The following is a 16,416-nucleotide window of genomic DNA, read 5'->3' as shown; positions in this document are numbered from 1 at the left end:
AATTTGGTAAAATAATTTTAAGTATATTAAAATCGGGAGTTTTTGCCGATTTAATATAATAATATAAAACTAATTATTATTTTAATAATTTATATTTATTCATCTAAATTAGTATTATTAAAAATAAACTTTAGTCAAATAAAAAATTAAGGTATTTGTTTGTTGGTATTATTGTATGGATCGGAATTTGTGATATTTTTCAGCATTCAACAAGCTGTCACACAATACGAATCACTGTGCATTTATATTGCTATATTTTCTAGAATCGTGTTAATGAGTTTGTTGTATGCAATTACCTAGTAAACAGCTGAAACGGCATGGATTGTAACGATCTAAACACTTTCGGAGACGACGACATTATTGAACCATGTCGAACGTGCGGCATTTATTTCATATCCAACCATGCAGTCATCCAGCCAATATTTACAATCCCTGGAACCGGTGACATTTCTAATGGCTGCATGCAGGAAATAGTGGAGCAAATGAATGCTTGGAATCTTGAGGTAGTGGTGAACATTGGTTGTTAGCCGAGTAAATGAAATAAACTCTCATAACAGGTGGACAGAAACGACGGCCGACCACAATACATGTGCATTGCGTGCATTGGCGAATTTCAGAAGGTGTTAAACTTCAAGCGCAGCTGCCTTGATACACAGGAACAATTTGATGAAATTGATTGCAAGCGTGCACACAATGGACTTGTGATCAAAAAGGAAATTGATTCGCCCAGTGAAGTTAATAAATACTGTGGGTTTATTTATATAGATACAGACGAAGAGTGTGGCAGCGAAGAGGATGGCAGCAGGCGCGTCTGTGCTCCTTTCGATATACCACATGTGCCTATTAAGGAAGAGCATACGGCTCGTGTGCCACTAGAGACACAATTTGAGCCACCAGTGCCATTACTTAGTAATTTGTCCGATGAAGCGACTTTTGCAAAAGTCAAGCCTGAGCTGCTCGCCGCTTCTAATGGCTTCAACTCCAAAGTATTTGAGAGTGCCCCTCAGCCAATTGCCAGCCAAGAGACCGATGACGATATCATCAAGTTCACCTATGAAGATGACGAGGACGACGAACCATTGGTCACACTACCGGCGCCAATTGAAGATCCCGGTGTCTTTTGCAAACTTTGTGGGCATGCATCTGGTACACAAGAAAGACACAACGAGCATATGAGTCGCATACACATGCTTAAGGATTGCGAGTGCTATATATGCGGCAAGAAATTCGCCAACGCACATGAATCACGTCTCAGGTTTCACATGAAATGGCACAAACTACAAAAACATCTAAAGTGCCCCATCTGCGGCTTCTTTTGTAATTCCAAAGACACGCTCAAGGAGCACAAACTGGCAGTGCATACCCGTTCGAAATGTGAATTCTGCGGCAAGAGTATGTTTAAGTATTTAATCAATTGTTTTGTTTATGTTAACGATATTTATTTTCCAACTGATAGCCATAAAGCACAGACAGCTACAGGCGCATCTTAATCGGCATATACAAGGTACCCACATTTAGATATTGTTAGTATTATATACTTTATACATGAATTGCTTATTTGTTTGTTACAGATCATGAAGAAGAATTAGCGCGTAAAATGCGTTTAATGCAAACAATAGAAACCACGGTCCCATTATCTCCGAATTTGATACAATGCGCCTTTTGCGTGTGTACATTTGACGATGCTGAAGACCTGCAGAACCATGTGCTGTCCGTACATCAAATGCCGGACGAAGAGCGGCCCGAACCGGAGCAGTTGCCAGCAATTGATACTTCCACACTAACCGGCCAAATAGAGTTACCAAAGTCGGCAACTATTTATGAAATGCCCATACTAGATGCTACTAATAGTACTATAAATTCTAGCAGTAGTGCGCGTCACAAAAAGTCTATCTGCGAGTGTAGTATTTGCGGCAAACAATTCGATTTAAAGATTAAACTCAATCGACATCTGAAGATGCATGCTAAGACACCACTCTGATGGATACACAATGTTACTAAAGTTTTTCCAATTCCTGAAATAGCAGCCTCAACTGGATAACAATTCAAACTTCATGCACACATAAATTATGCCATTATGTCATTGTTAATATTCAATATTTCATTCAGATTTATACTATTTTTCTTTATATACTTCAATGAAACATACTTTCCTAGAATATATAGTATTTTAAAAATATTACTGAGCGAAAAATGTTCTGCTAGATAACAAGCAGGCAATTTCATTTCTGAATTCTCATATATTATACGAAGCAAAATTTGTATTGTTAAACTTTTTGCTTAAAAATCGTAAATTACATTATGTTAGCTACTATGTATAGTTATATATATGTATATATAAATGATAAATGTTAAATCCAAACAACTGATTATGTAAACAACATAGTTTTAACAAGCCTCTGCCAATTGCGTCCTTTTACTTAATTACCATGTCCCCCACTGGCCGTCTTCAGCACAGCGGCGGGCAACAGTTTAGTATTCAACGTTTTGCCAGCTACCGCATCAACAGTTGCCGTCGTTACATTGCTCAGTTTAACACCACTGCCGGCGCCGACAGTTGTCGCCGTGGACATGGGTATTACCTTCATGCTGGACAACGGTTTCAGATTGACACCCTGCAGTCCAGGCGTAAAGAACAATTGGCCGCCATTGTTCTGCACGGCAAATACCAGATTATTGGCAGGTGTTGCAGTGGTTGTGGCCACCGTTGATGTGGTGCTTACACTACTGCCACTGCTGGCCGCGAGCAGCACATTCTTGCCTAAACGCAACGTTTGTGTTGCACCAGCGCCAATAAGCAGAGTTTTGGGAGCACTTGCAATGCCACTGGACGTGCTAGGCAAGCTATTGTTGCTGTTGTTGATGCTGGTCGTGTTACTGCTATTGCTGCTGGTGGCGAGACGCAGCAACTGGTTTCCCATGATGACCGTCTGCATAGGTGCACCTGAAGCATTGCGCGTTGGAATAGTCTGCAAGAGATATGTATGTTACGGGTGCATCTTCAAGCTTATTAATGTATCATGGTTACCGTTCCCTGCAGCTTCACCGTCTGCCCACCAATCACAATGTTTTGCGCCGTCTTCAAACCAGCGACACTGCCACCGCTGGTTAGTGTGGTGGCTGTACTTGTTTGTGTGCTAACTACTGCAGTGCCGCCCAGCTTCAGTGTCTTAGCGTGCAACAGCAGCGGTTTTCCGGGCATGACCGTCGTCTTGCCTATGATTTTTGGTACCATTGCAGCATGGCCAGCGGTAACAATTCGCGCCGTTGTCGGAAGCTGCTTGGTCGTGGTCAACTGCTGTTGCTGATTCTGGGGTTGAGCCGAAGGTGTAAGCGTTATTACATTGCTACCGGTGGTTGTTGTCGCTAGCTGTATGAGCTTGCCAGCATTTTGTTTCTGCAACAGACTCTCCAGCGTCAATATGTGTCCACCTTGCGTTGCTGTAGCTGTGCCCGCGGATGTTGTTGTTGCCGTCACCGGACTCGTGCGTATGATACGTGTTGTTGTCTGTGAGGTAGCAGCAGCAACTGCAGCTGCTGCTGATGTAGATATCGGCTGCTTGAAGCTTTGCAATACAATGCGCTGCTGCTGCGGCGAGAGATTCGCGGTGGCCAGCGGTTTGGCCTGCCCAGTCATGGTGCTGAGTATTTTAGGTGCTGCTTTTGGTAGCGCCTGGAACACAATGTTTTTGTTCGATGATATTGCCGTGTTGCCTGTAAAGAAAATAATTAATTAGCAAAATATTTATATAGTGAAATATTAGTCTCCGGTACTTACCCACGAGTATTCGCTGCTGCGGCTGTTGTTGCTGTGACTGCTGTTGTTTCTGCTTCAATTGCTGTTGCTGCAGAGTGGCGAACGCCTGTGGTGACATCTTTACAATGGTACCCGTGCCCGTTGTCGTGCCACTAGCTGTGGCATTGGCGATTGGACTTCCACTGGTCGTGTTCGTAGGTTTATTGTTGATAATGGAAACACCGCCAATCTTTTGTTGCAAAGGCCGCACAGTGGTCTGTGCGAGCATGCGTGGTCCAAGTATTTGAACAGGTGTCGAGGGCCTAAGAGCGCTCGGACTTCCGGGCAGTTGTACAACTGAAGGTTTACTAGCAACTGGACTCGCTGCCCCACTTGCGGGTAGTAGGCGTATAATATTTTTGGGCATTTGTTGGCGCGCGGGCGAAACTTTATTGGGCTGGCTGAGTTGTTGCTGTTGTTGTTGATCCAATGGCAAAATAAAGCTGCCCGTTGATGTTGCAGCTGTTGCTGTACTTGATGCCTGTGTTTGTGTGGGCGTATTGATGACAATGGGCTTTTTGATGGCCATCTTTTTATTGGGCGTGGCAGCCACATGAACAGTTTGCAATCCGCTGGGCGTGGACACAAGTATGGGCGTGGTATTACGAGTCGGGCTGCTGTTATGTCCCACCTGCTGTTGTTGCTGGAGAGTTTTGGGTGACGTTTTAAGTAACTGCACGGTACCAGCTGCTGGCGACCTTTCCAGTAGCGTTACAACGCCGCTGCGCTGCGTCGACTTAAGCAAAGATTTCTGTGCAGTCACTAGATGTTGGGAGGAAATGACAGCGTTGGCACCAGGTGCTGTGGCTCCGGCAGGCGGTACATGATATTTTAGCGGCGGCACAGGTGGAAATTTTACCTGCAATGGTAACGTTGACGAAGGCGGATGCTTCTTGATTAACACTCCTGTGGAAGTAGGTGCTGTGGATGTTGCTACTGTTGCTGTGGCAGCTGTTGTAGCTGCTGTTGCTGTGGAAGCTGCCACCAGGGCGGGCAGCTCCTGTGAGCACTGGTCAATTAATTCATCCTTCTTTGGCTTATTGTGCTTGCGCTGCTGCTGCTTTTGCTTGACCATCGTCTGATTCTGGCGGTGCATGCGCTCAAAGTCCGCCTCACTGCGATTGCGATGTAAATAGATCCAGATCTTGCGACGTGCATCGTAGCGCACACACGGATCCAGGCCGCCATGCATTCGATCCAGCGCGCCGCTCACAATCGTTTGCAACACATTCTCTGCCGCCTGCCGATTGACGAACTGCGAACACTTTAGCAGTTCGGATATCTCTGACCTTGTACCCTCGCCATTGGGCAACCGTGCGGTGGCATCTCGCACTAGCGTCAAGATGGTCACATATGGCGGCCTATCGTCTACCATGACGGCATGACCGCGCGCCTTATTTAGGGCCAAGCTCTGCGTATATATGCCCTTCACGGGTCCCACAACGCTCTCGTACCCGTGCATGCGATACGTGAAGGGACGATGTGGTTGCTCGAAGCGCAGGCGTTCCTGTCGCTGGAACTCCAGCATCTCTGACTGGGTCGCCACGCGTACTGCCCAACTGGTGGGGCAACGCGGCGGCGGCGTAGGCGTCACATCCAGTGCAGCAATGGGACTCAATTGTTGATGTGGTGCCAACTGTTGTTGCTGTTGCAGCGGCAACTGTTGCATCGTCATTGTGTCCTCCTTGCGACGCTGCAGCCAATATTGGCAGAGCGTTTGCAGACGCGTATCCGAGTCGCGGCCAGCACCAATCCATTGATATATGTTCAGTTGCGTTTTATGTTCAATGTAGGGCACATATTCTGAAGGAAGCGTGACAAAGTCACCCGACAGGAAGCTAACAGCTGATTGCAGTAATTGTGTCCAATCGTTGGGCAGTAGGCGAAGCCAATCTGGTAAGCCACCAGTGGAGCTATCCGTTCGCCACTTGTGCAGCTGCGACTGCAACTCCAGGTAGGTCAAACGATGTTGCGGCGTGGACACAAACAGATCTCGTAACAGCGAAAAGTAACAGGCATGTGACCGTTGGGTGATCGCTGTAGTTGCGTGTTCTCGGGTGGGACTGCCAGTGATATGGGCACCTGCCTTGATTAACGCCCGAGGCGAATTGCTGGTGAAGACAGCACGAGCCACAATCGGTTCCAGTTTTGGCAATTGCTGGGCAAGCGCAGATACTGCTGTTGGTTCCAATGTCTTGGACATTGGCTGTATCTCCGACTGCTCTTGCAACTCCTGCTCTAACTCCTCCTCATCCGGTTCAAGGGCAGCGCGCCCATAAAGCTGCTGCGGCTCATCGGTGAGCAGCTCAGTTACAGGTTCCACCTGCTTGACCTTGACACCAATAGGCACCAGGGCGGGGGGCTCATTCACCTGCTGCTGATTGAGACGAGCTGTCAAGGCTTTCGGCTTGCGTCCTGGTTTAAAATTGCCCACAAATTGAGCGCGTGTGCAAATGTCACGCAATCGTATGTCAGCGGTATCAAAGTCGGGCAATTGCTGTAAAACAACAAATAGATCTGTTTTAATTTCTCTGCTCACTTTTCTCTATTGACTTTAGCCATTATGAATGAGAATATATTGTACTTGCTATCAGCAATTGATGAACAGCAAAATAATTAGACATTTCATTGAGCTTTAAGTAGGCATTGATTCAAATTTGGATAAGCATAATTTAAAGGGAAACAATTACAAGTTTTATAATCAATTTATCATTTGCTTCGTCTTATATGATTTGCATTTGAAAAATTGTGGTCGTAATCGTATAGTAATTGGCTTTACTTACCGGTTGCTGGATTTTCCGCCGCTTATAGTCGCGTAAATACTTCTTGAAGTTTTTCTCGTTCAGTGGCTGGATCTTGTCCGACTGCATGCTGCGCAGCACTTGCTCATCCTCTAGGCCAGGACGACGCTTGAAGAAGGTACTGTAAATGCATTTCTTATCCGCCGCGTTTGAAGGCCGCGTAATCGTTTCTGACTTCAGCTGGCGCTCCTCGGCAATTATTGCCAATTGAGCCGCTTCCTCGTCCTGTTCGTCAGCGCTGATGTCGCCGGGCTGCAATTTCAATTCACGTGCTAACTGGACGAGCTCTTGGCAGTATCGTTTGCGTGCACGTTCCACACAGAATTTGTTTTCTCGGTGCAGCGTAGGCGTTTTACGTTTGCGTGGGCGTGGCTGCTCTTTAAATGTATCACCATCGTGCGGAGGCGGTGCCATTGTATAGACCTGTTGCAGCACTTGCTCCCGGGAAAGAAATAGTTCCTTGGCTAGCCGACTGAGGCGCTCGGCTTTCTGGAAGCGACACTCCCGTCTCTGTGAACGCTCAATACTTAGGCGCAGCTGCAACACATCCGGCCGTAAGCTACCTTCTTCTAGTTGTCGTTGCAGTCGCAATAATGGTGACTGACCGAAGCGTTGCATACCCCCATTGAAAAGCTGCAGAAGCGTCCGTTGCTGTTCCGCGGCCGCCTGTGCTGGCGTCAGAAAGGCTGCATAGCTAGGCAGTAAGGGCTGCAGGCGTGCCTGCATGTTATTGGGGAGCATTTGCCAGGTTTCAACTGAAAAGAATTCATGAAAAATGCTCGCATTTTCGCAGAGTCCGCGGGGCAAGCGAAATATATGCTGCTCGCTAAGCTGGGCCAGTTCTAGCTCATCGGATTGCGTGGTTGTGGCATCATCCGAATCGGTATCAGTATGTGTGTCCTGATCCGTGGCGTCATCATCGTCATCGTCATCGTCCTCATCGCTGGAGTTGCTATTGGAACTGCTTGCCGTTTTTCCGCTGCTGCTGGCAGCGCTGCTGTTACTGCTGCTACAGTCACTTAACTGACCACCATTGTCATTGATGTTGTAAGACCCGCTGAGCTCCTCCTCCTCTTCTTCGGATTCCGGGTATGGCATGCTGGTGCTGTTGATATTGTTGCTGTTTTTGTTGCTCATAGCTACTTGAGGATTTTTTTTAGTGGTTTTTACACAATTAATGAATGCAGCTTTGCTTCTCTTCGCACACTGGGCAATTTTTTCTCTACACTGATTTATAATTTTTGTCTCTTCCGCTGCCTCGTTATATCAAACATATTTGCTGCTTGTTTTCCTCTTTTTTTTATTGCTTTTGCTTCTTCGACTGTTAGCATGTTTTCTCTGCGTTTTTTGGTGTTTTTCTTCGCTTCGTATTTTCGGCACGTGTTGGCAGCGCTCAACACTTGAATCACGGTCTGGCAGCACTAGAAGAAAAAACAGCTGGCGCGGCATGGACATAAATTGTATAAAATTTAATTAAAATAATGATTATAACTAATAACAGTGTAAGAAACAGCCATTGTCATTACACTGGGTAAAGTTTGATCTAAAATATTAACAGTTTAGTAGGCGTTGTACATTTGTGTGTCAAAGTAGGATGGATATGATTATAAATTACGTTGACAAAAGAGTAATTCGTAGATTCCGTAATGTTTAGCAAACCCTTAAACGATTTATTTTTTTAATAACGTGTCCTAATTCTTAAGTCTGTTCCTAATGATTCGATTAAAATTTTATTTAATTTAACAACTTTCGATATGAAGTCTCACTGTGACTAAGTAGCATGTAAGCAAATATTGTCCATCTCTAGTGTCGGCGCTAGAGTTGCCTTTGCTATTATCAACATCTGTGTGCTTGTGTGCTGTGTATACCAGCAAATAAAATTTTTAGCGGCGGTGTTTGCAGTGCAATGCTACTACACCAATTTATACACATAATTGTTTTTAACTAATAAAAATCAGCTCTAAATGTGGAGGGTGAACATTGAAAATGCGATGCGAAATGTAAACGCACCTGAAAAATCGCAATAGGTGAGTGGAGCATTACATGTGTTTGTATGTATGTACATGTGTGCGTAAGTTTCTAAGTGTGAGTGTGGTACGCGTCTGTGCCAAAAAGCGCGGCGGTGGAATGCTGAAAAAATGAACTACCTTTGAATATTGTCTAAGTGAAGTACGGTTTTAGCCGCACATCGAGTGTGAACGTTAATGTGACAAATGTACACTTGTTAAAAGCCTTCCATCTATCCATCTAAACAAAAAAGACTACTTGCAAATTGAAAAGAAAGGAAAATTGTTAATGAAGAAGAAGCACAACGCAACAAAAACGCCGCTGCGAATGCAGCTCTGCGAATTTTAACCATAAGTAGAAAAAATGCAACAAAGAAAAAAATAAATTGTGCTCAATTTTTCCTTTTTTTTTTATTTATTTTTTGTTGTGTTTTGTATTTATTTTGATATACGGTTTAGCTATTTTCGAATTTGAAACGCGGCGCACCGAAGCTCGTAAACGCTGTTACCTATGGGAGAGGAAAAGTCAGACTCTCGGGAGACATTTGTTGCAACTTTGATCAATCCACTTGATGGCGACAACAGCAGCAGCAGCAGCAACGACAAAGGCAACAGCAGCGATCAACCACAGAACAAAAAATGTATAAAAACTGAGCAACCAGAGTCAAGTGACACAAGCAACAATGTCAACGAGAGCCCAACAAAAAAAAAAACTACTGAAGCGAACAAGAAAACTGGCAACAAAAGTAATGGCATTAACGGAAGCGAAACAGCAACAGCAACAACAGAAGCAGCAGCAGCAGCCGATGCACTAACCGCCGATCCACCCGTAACACACGAGAAGCCAGCATTCAAAATAAGTATTGTTCCACTGGAGAAACTGCTAGCACAGCCAAACAAGAAACACAGTAGCATCAGTCCAAGCACCAGATCAACTAGAAACGCCGCCGCCGGCAACGATACTGTTCAAACAAACAAAGCGAAAACTAATTTGAGGCCATCCTCTGCGCTGCCGCCGCGGCAAAGTCGAAATAAAAACGTATCGATTATCGAGCTGAGCGACAACGAGGATTCAACTGACGAAGACGAAATTGTTGTGCGAAAATCCACGCGTAGTACGCGCATCACATCGCCACCGTCAGATCGAAGCAAAGAACGCGCCCAGAAGAACCCAAACAAACAGAGTTTGCTCTCTAAGCTGCTGATTGACAGCGACAGCGGCACTAGCGAAGAGCCTACATTAAAGGTACGTCGCTGCGTGGTACGAGTTAAGCGTGTTAAGTTGCCTAGAGTAGGACATAGATCAAGAAGAGTTGCACCATCAGCAGTTGCAGAAAGTGCAGCAGCAGAAGAAAGTGCAGCAGCAGAGAGTGCAGCTGCAGAAAGTGCTGCATCAGAACGTGCAGCATCAGAAGGTGCAGCACCAGAAGGTGCAGCATCAGAACGTGCAGTATCAGAAGGTGCAGTGTCAGAAAGTGCAGCATCAGAAGGCGTGAAGAAAGAACACACTAAGCGCAAGATGAGCAGCGATTCCGGGCAGGAACAGGCGAGCACCTCGAAACGCAATCGCCGCAATAGAAAAGCAAGCGACAACAACTCCGATTACAAAGCCGATGAAGAGCAAGCCGAGTCGGAACAGGAAAATCTTGATAACTCCGATGTCGATGAGGATGCTAGCGCACAGACAGAAGATGGTCAGAGCAGCGACAGTGAGGTGATGCCGCAACGCAAGCGTCGTAATTTTGGCAAGAAAGATGACGACTCGGCACAGGACTCATCCGATTTTGAACCTGAGGAGAAAAAGAAAAAGAAACGCAAACGAATAAAAAAGAATTCCAGCGGCGATAGCGATGATGGCGATGACGAAAAGAACAAGAATAAGCGTAAGCATATTCGCAAAATAATTAAGACTAAAGATTTGGATTTGACCACCAAGGAGGCGGCTAAAGAGGAGGAGGATCGTCGCAAACGTATCGAAGAGCGGCAAAAACTCTACAATCGCATCTTTGAGAAATCGGAAAACATTGAAATTAGTGAGTTGGTACTGGACTTTGATGAGGAGTCCAAAAAGGCGCTGCTCCAGGTGGACAAGGGTCTGCTCAAGAAGCTAAAACCTCACCAGGTAGCGGGCGTCAAGTTCATGTGGGATGCCTGCTTCGAGACCCTCAATGAAAGCAAGCAAAAGCCAGGCTCTGGCTGCATTCTGGCTCATTGCATGGGTCTAGGCAAAACCCTGCAAGTGGTAACACTTTCCCATACATTGCTTGTTAATACGCGACGCACCGGCGTAGAGCGTGTGCTGGTCATCTCTCCGCTGAGTACCGTTAATAACTGGGCCCGTGAGTTTGTCCATTGGATGGCTTTTGCCCATCGCCGCGACATTGAAGTCTATGACATTTCACGCTACAAGGACAAACCGACTCGCATCTTTAAGTTGAACGAATGGTACGAAGAAGGCGGCGTCTGTATACTGGGCTACGATATGTATCGTATATTGGCTAACGAGAAGGCTAAGGGTTTGCGCAAGAAACAGCGTGAGCAGCTGCAGCAAGCGCTCGTCGATCCAGGCCCCGATCTGGTTGTCTGCGACGAGGGACATCTGCTGAAGAATGAGAAGACATCCATTAGCAAGGCGGTCACTCGTATGCGGACTAAACGTCGTATTGTACTAACCGGCACACCGCTCCAAAATAATCTCAAAGAATGTAAGTAACTAAAGCCACTACTACTTATACTACTATTTCTACTACTGCAATTTCTACTATCACCTACTGATACTATTTCTACTACTACTATTTCAACTAAATTTATTTTAACTACTGTTATTTCTACTACTATTACTTAAAATACTACTATTTCTACTAGTAATACTACTATTAGCAATAAATCGATTTATTTGAATAGTTTGTTACGATTAAACAACTTATATAACTAGCATTATCTTTAGTCACGATTTTAATGAACAGTAAACTATATATAAGATGTCTATTTTTTCATTTTCTTTAGACTATTGTATGATTCAGTTTGTGAAGCCAAGTTTGTTGGGCACATATAAGGAGTATATGAATCGATTTGTTAATCCGATAAGCAATGGCCAGTACACGGACTCTACGGAGCGGGATTTGCGATTGATGAAGCATCGCTCGCATATCCTGCACAAGCTTCTGGAGGGATGTATTCAGCGTCGTGATTACTCTGTGTTGGCGCCATATTTGCCGCCTAAGCATGAGTATGTCGTATATACGACACTTTCAGAACTGCAACAGCAGCTTTATGGCTACTATATGACAACACATCGGGATCAGGGTAGCTCCGATATTTGCGGCAAGGGTGCACGTCTGTTTCAGGACTTTCAGGACTTGCGTCGCATTTGGACACATCCAATGAATCTGCGTGTGAATAGCGATAATGTCATTGCAAAGCGTTTGTTAAGCAACGACGATTCGGACGAAATGGAGGGCTTCATCTGTGATGATACCGAAGATGATGAGGCGGCGTCCAATTCATCGGATAGTGCTGATACTTTTAAATCAGATGCTAGCTTACCCCTTGGCGGCTCAGATGCCGCAGGCGGCAGTAAAGTAAAGAGTCGAAAGACACGCACAGCGCCACAGGACAGCGATTCGGATGTGGAGGCTATTGGTGGAACATCAGGGCAGAAGGACGATCCCTCTGAATGGTGGAAGCCTTTCGTTGAAGAGAGGGAGCTAAACAATGTTAATCATTCCCCCAAGCTGCTAATTCTGCTGCGTTTATTGCAACAGTGTGAGGCAATTGGTGACAAACTGCTCGTCTTCTCCCAATCCTTACAATCTCTGGATGTCATTGAGCACTTCCTGTCATTGGTGGACAGCAATACCAAGGGCTATGAATTTGAAGGTGAATGTTTTGGCATTTTGTCTTATTCCACAAGCTAACCATTGCTTTCTAGGTGATGTGGGAAACTTTAAGGGCTGCTGGACACCTGGCGAAGATTATTTCCGTTTGGATGGCTCATGCAGCGTGGAGCAGCGTGAATCAATGTGCAAAAAATTCAATAATGCCACCAATTTGCGTGCCCGTCTCTTTCTCATCTCAACGCGTGCCGGCGGGTTGGGCATAAATTTGGTAGCCGCCAATCGTGTGGTCATATTTGATGTCTCATGGAATCCCTCTCACGATACGCAGAGCATCTTTCGTGTGTACCGTTTTGGACAGGTAAAACCGTGCTACATCTATCGTTTAATAGCCATGGGTACCATGGAACAGAAGGTTTATGAGCGCCAGGTGGCAAAGCAGGCAACAGCTAAGCGTGTCATTGATGAGCAGCAAATCTCACGACATTACAATCAAACGGATCTAATGGAATTATACACGTATGAACTGAAGCCGAGCATTGAACGCGAGATGCCGCTGCTGCCTAAAGATCGGCTGTTTGCCGAGCTGTTGACGGAACATGAGAAGCTGATATTCAAATACCATGAGCACGACTCGCTGCTGGAACAGGAGGAGCACGAGAATCTAACTGAGGAGGAGCGTAAATCCGCATGGGCTGAATACGAGGCGGAGAAGACGCGCGCTGTGCAGGCGTCTCAATACATGAGCTATGATCGAAATGCCTTTGGGGCTCAGATGGTCAGTCAATTTGGCAATGCCTCGGGCAGCGTTACATCCAACAAGATATTTGGCTTCCGGTCGGATATCCTGTTGCAGTTGCTCAACATGAAAATATCGAAAGATCATCCGGAGCTAACACAGAATCAGGTTATACAACTGGTGCCCAGCTATTTGCAGCAGTTGTACAATGAGATGAACAACGGTGATCCAACTATGTATAAGGATCTATTACAGCTACACACACACATTGTGCATCCCAGCGGCATGTACATGAATCCCTTGCTCTATGCCAATCAAAACCCATCAGCGGCGGGCTACACTCAAGGCACCGGGCAGGCAGCTGGAGTCGCTGTACCTGCTCCCAGCAATGTCAATCCTCCAGGATTTGAAGCGGACAAGGTATATGAGATTGACTAGATGGCATCCTCCCGAAATCCTATTATAATCACACACACATAACTCACGTTGTGGTGAGGAAGGTAGAATTGGGATTCCCATTGCTTGTCGAGCTGTCCCCATCCAACATTATATATGTTGTTTATTTTTATCGATACCATTTAATGTTAGTTAATTGACGTCTTTATTTTCATATTGGTAACAAAAAAATTCATTTGTTTTCATGCATTCATGAATATAGCCCAAACATAAGTTTATGTAGTTTTCATGCCTCAATTAAGTTCAAAACTGTCCTAATACATTTAGAATTACATTAGATATCGATACCAATTTACACCCACATGCAGCCACACTCACACATACACCCACACATAAGCGAGCAAACATATGAGTTATATACATAGATATATTAGCTATTATACGCGATCTTTGCTAAGGTCTACAAAATTTAACTACACACGCAGCAAAATAACAAACAATAAATGGCACAGAATACGGTAACTAAATATTTTAAATGCGTTTCATTCGTGACAGAACATCTTTCGGGAAAAATAAGAATATATTTCACTTTATTGATAGGTTTCCAAAGCAGGTAACGACCATACCTAGACGCTGGATCTATCATTTTCGGCAGCGTATAGGTTTCATTTATTAAAAAGTTATATGACTTAATCTTTAAATTATGTACTATAATAATAGATAATCACTTAGGTGGTAGTTTGCCCATCATACGCATTTGCATTTGTTGTGCCTGCAATAAATGTTGTTGGCCTCCCGGCATTTGACCGACGGATGGCATGCCACCCGGCGGCATACCGCTCATTAGGCCAGGACGCGGCCCTGGGCCACCTAGAGCTTGCATACCTCCGGGGCATGGACCTGGCATCATGGCCGGGCTGGGACGAGTGTGCACACCTTGCTGTATATCCGATAGACAAGCCTTCCACTCCTCCAACCGATTATAGTGTTTTTGTAATAGTGTCTCTTTACGTTGTATCTCAATGCTGAGGTCTTGATTCTCATCCTTGATGAGCATATATGGTTTCAGTGTGGAAACAAGAAATCGCTTTTGCAGAAAGAATGCTTCCATTTGGCGAGCTACATCAATAAATCGATTTGTTGTCTTTTGCACCTCCAACTCAATTTCTTCTTTATTAGTGCCGGAGTTGGGTTCCTGTTTAGTAAGCGACAGCAGACAGGCCTGAAAGGCTTCCTCAAATTCATCCATTAAATTTCCGCCACCATTTTCATTATTTGGCGTAGACATGATTTTTTCAGTTTGTTTCTTCGATTTAAATCGTATTTCGAAATGTAATTTCTATTATTGTAATGTAAACAATTATTAGGCGTTTGCAAAATAAAGCGGTCTAGCAAAGTACTAAAAAATACCACAAAATATTTAATTGGTAAGGTATCACTGCTTATCGAAACAAGCATGTGAATTAATAGATTTCTTTCTTTCTTGCGTTAATTATAATTAATTGAATTGTTAAGATATGCAAAGCATTTAATGCTTAAAACAATAAATATTTCCTTATTATATAAGAGATAAAAGGCAGGAAAATGAGCCATGTGTCAATCGATAAGTCTAGAGAAATCGATACGTTTTCACTACCGGAATACCTCTATTTCTCAATTGTTACCATAATAACTTGCGTGCCGCTTAGTCGCACAACCTTTTATAAGGCTAAAATGAAATCACATCTCATAATAAGGAGCTTGTATACAGCACAATGGGGACTTTTGGCTCGTGTACCACGCCGTGCCAATCCCGGCATGGCATATCAATTGCAAGATTTGCAACAACAGGCAGCGGATGCGAGGGAGGATTATGCCGACAATGAAGCGGATTTTATGTCTGCACATAAAGCACATCGCCAATACGAGGTGCAATTGCAGCAACAAAGGGATCGTGTTCGCCAGTTTATGATTAAGCATAAATATTTTCGTGATGCTAAGTTACCAAATTTTTTGCTGTACGCAGAAAAAGAGCAAATGCGTGTGCTGCACGAGCGCGATGCAGACGAATGGAGTGTTGATCGACTCGCCGAGAGCTTTCCAGCTACTCCGGGCATTGTGCAAAAAGTGTTGCGATCCAAATGGCGGCCACAGAGTGTGGAACGCATACGTTCCCATGATGCCGGCGTCATGAACAATTGGTCCCGATTGCGTGCTGGCAAATGCGCCGAAGTGCCAACTGAATTCCTGCAGCATCTGCAAAAGTTTGCCGAGCGCCAGCGACAAGATCTCCAGCAGTTGTCTCCAGAGCAGTGGCCAACGCGGCCGGAGCTGCCGGTACCCCAAAAAACAGAATTTCGCGCATTGCTCGGAAGTAAATCCAACAAGCAGCTGATAACCAAGGAGCTTAGCCAGCGAGCAGAGACTAGGATAATAAGTCCCTCGGAGGCCGAGGAGGAAACTTATTTGTTGGACAAAGTAAAAAACAAGCGTAATATGCGTTTTCAGGATCTAAGAAAGGCACAGCTACTACCCCAACAGGAGCAAAAGCAGCATCTGATGGAGCGAACGTTGCCAAATCCCAGTGGAACGGGTGTCTTACCCAATTTCGTGCAGAAATTTGAACGCAGTGAAATTGTGGTTAGTGTTGAGGATCAACGTAAATATGAGATAAGCAAAGTGAAGGATTGCATAGTTATACCACGCAAATTATATCGAAAAGGAGCCACATATCGCGTAGAAGATGTATATTACGATGATGATGGGGAGTTCCTATATAGAGTGCCCGGCATGACGGGCGGAAGCCGATAAATTAATATATGTAAAATATCCCAGTGCAGCATAACCAGTGTTGTAACATATG

General features: G+C 44.8%; 5 protein-coding genes across 6 annotated transcripts; 3 read left to right on the top strand and 2 right to left on the bottom strand.

Annotated features, from left to right (window-relative positions):
- Nucleotides 1-191: 191 nt before the first annotated feature.
- Nucleotides 192-2,093, top strand: LOC111604835 (uncharacterized zinc finger protein CG2678). The gene is made up of 4 exons (XM_023323064.2): nt 192-503; nt 558-1,392; nt 1,457-1,504; nt 1,572-2,093. Exons 1-4 carry the CDS (start codon nt 318-320, stop codon nt 1,979-1,981), a joined length of 1,479 nt encoding a protein of 492 aa, XP_023178832.2. The 5' UTR covers nt 192-317; the 3' UTR covers nt 1,982-2,093.
- A 191-nt stretch (nt 2,094-2,284) lies between these two features.
- On the bottom strand, nt 2,285-8,146 carry LOC111604909 (nuclear factor related to kappa-B-binding protein). Its single transcript, XM_023323152.2, has 4 exons — nt 6,580-8,146; nt 3,779-6,293; nt 3,029-3,714; nt 2,285-2,969 (listed from the first exon to the last, which is right to left on the bottom strand). The coding sequence occupies exons 1-4, from the start codon at nt 7,732-7,734 to the stop codon at nt 2,421-2,423; spliced, it is 4,905 nt and encodes a 1,634-aa protein (XP_023178920.2). The 5' UTR covers nt 7,735-8,146; the 3' UTR covers nt 2,285-2,420.
- Nucleotides 8,147-8,313: 167 nt separating this feature from the next.
- Nucleotides 8,314-14,116, top strand: LOC111604911 (transcriptional regulator ATRX homolog). 2 transcript variants are annotated; one of them, XM_023323153.2, is made up of 4 exons: nt 8,314-8,624; nt 9,063-11,308; nt 11,610-12,482; nt 12,535-14,116. In XM_023323153.2, exons 2-4 carry the CDS (start codon nt 9,115-9,117, stop codon nt 13,614-13,616), a joined length of 4,149 nt encoding a protein of 1,382 aa, XP_023178921.2. In that variant the 5' UTR covers nt 8,314-8,624; nt 9,063-9,114; the 3' UTR covers nt 13,617-14,116. The 2 variants fall into 2 exon arrangements, with proteins under 2 accessions (XP_023178921.2, XP_023178922.2); XM_023323154.2 differs by lacking the exon at nt 8,314-8,624 and adding an exon at nt 8,655-8,958.
- A 23-nt stretch (nt 14,117-14,139) lies between these two features.
- On the bottom strand, nt 14,140-14,972 carry LOC111604912 (mediator of RNA polymerase II transcription subunit 28). Its single transcript, XM_023323155.2, has one exon. The coding sequence runs from the start codon at nt 14,860-14,862 to the stop codon at nt 14,299-14,301; it is 564 nt and encodes a 187-aa protein (XP_023178923.1). The 5' UTR covers nt 14,863-14,972; the 3' UTR covers nt 14,140-14,298.
- Nucleotides 14,973-15,194: 222 nt separating this feature from the next.
- LOC111604810 (neugrin) lies at nt 15,195-16,368 on the top strand. Its single transcript, XM_023323030.2, has one exon. It carries the CDS (start codon nt 15,288-15,290, stop codon nt 16,362-16,364), a length of 1,077 nt encoding a protein of 358 aa, XP_023178798.2. The 5' UTR covers nt 15,195-15,287; the 3' UTR covers nt 16,365-16,368.
- The last annotated feature ends 48 nt before the right edge of the window (nt 16,369-16,416 follow it).

Source organism: Drosophila hydei, unplaced genomic scaffold (assembly GCF_003285905.1).
Source record: "Drosophila hydei strain 15085-1641.00,03,60 unplaced genomic scaffold, DhydRS2 tig00000063-arrow-pilon, whole genome shotgun sequence".
In the NCBI taxonomy this organism is placed as follows: domain Eukaryota; kingdom Metazoa; phylum Arthropoda; class Insecta; order Diptera; family Drosophilidae; genus Drosophila; species Drosophila hydei.
The sequence above is the reverse complement of the archived record's forward strand: the minus strand, read 5'-3'. Positions and strand labels throughout refer to the sequence as shown.

Coding starts and splice junctions, on each gene's coding strand:
- LOC111604909 (XM_023323152.2), bottom strand. CDS start 7,734: ATGAGCAACAAAAACAGCAACAATATCAACAGCACCAGCATGCCATAC. Junction 3,715..3,778: donor GCAGCAGCGAATACTCGTGG/GTAAGTACCGGA, acceptor TTTTCTTTACAG/GCAACACGGCAATATCATCG. Junction 2,970..3,028: donor CGGTGAAGCTGCAGGGAACG/GTAACCATGATA, acceptor TATCTCTTGCAG/ACTATTCCAACGCGCAATGC.
- LOC111604835 (XM_023323064.2), top strand. CDS start 318: ATGGATTGTAACGATCTAAACACTTTCGGAGACGACGACATTATTGAA. Junction 504..557: donor TGAATGCTTGGAATCTTGAG/GTAGTGGTGAAC, acceptor CTCTCATAACAG/GTGGACAGAAACGACGGCCG. Junction 1,393..1,456: donor ATGTGAATTCTGCGGCAAGA/GTATGTTTAAGT, acceptor TCCAACTGATAG/CCATAAAGCACAGACAGCTA.
- LOC111604911 (XM_023323153.2), top strand. CDS start 9,115: ATGGGAGAGGAAAAGTCAGACTCTCGGGAGACATTTGTTGCAACTTTG. Junction 11,309..11,609: donor CCAAAATAATCTCAAAGAAT/GTAAGTAACTAA, acceptor CATTTTCTTTAG/ACTATTGTATGATTCAGTTT. Junction 12,483..12,534: donor CAAGGGCTATGAATTTGAAG/GTGAATGTTTTG, acceptor ATTGCTTTCTAG/GTGATGTGGGAAACTTTAAG.
- LOC111604810 (XM_023323030.2), top strand. CDS start 15,288: ATGAAATCACATCTCATAATAAGGAGCTTGTATACAGCACAATGGGGA.
- LOC111604912 (XM_023323155.2), bottom strand. CDS start 14,862: ATGTCTACGCCAAATAATGAAAATGGTGGCGGAAATTTAATGGATGAA.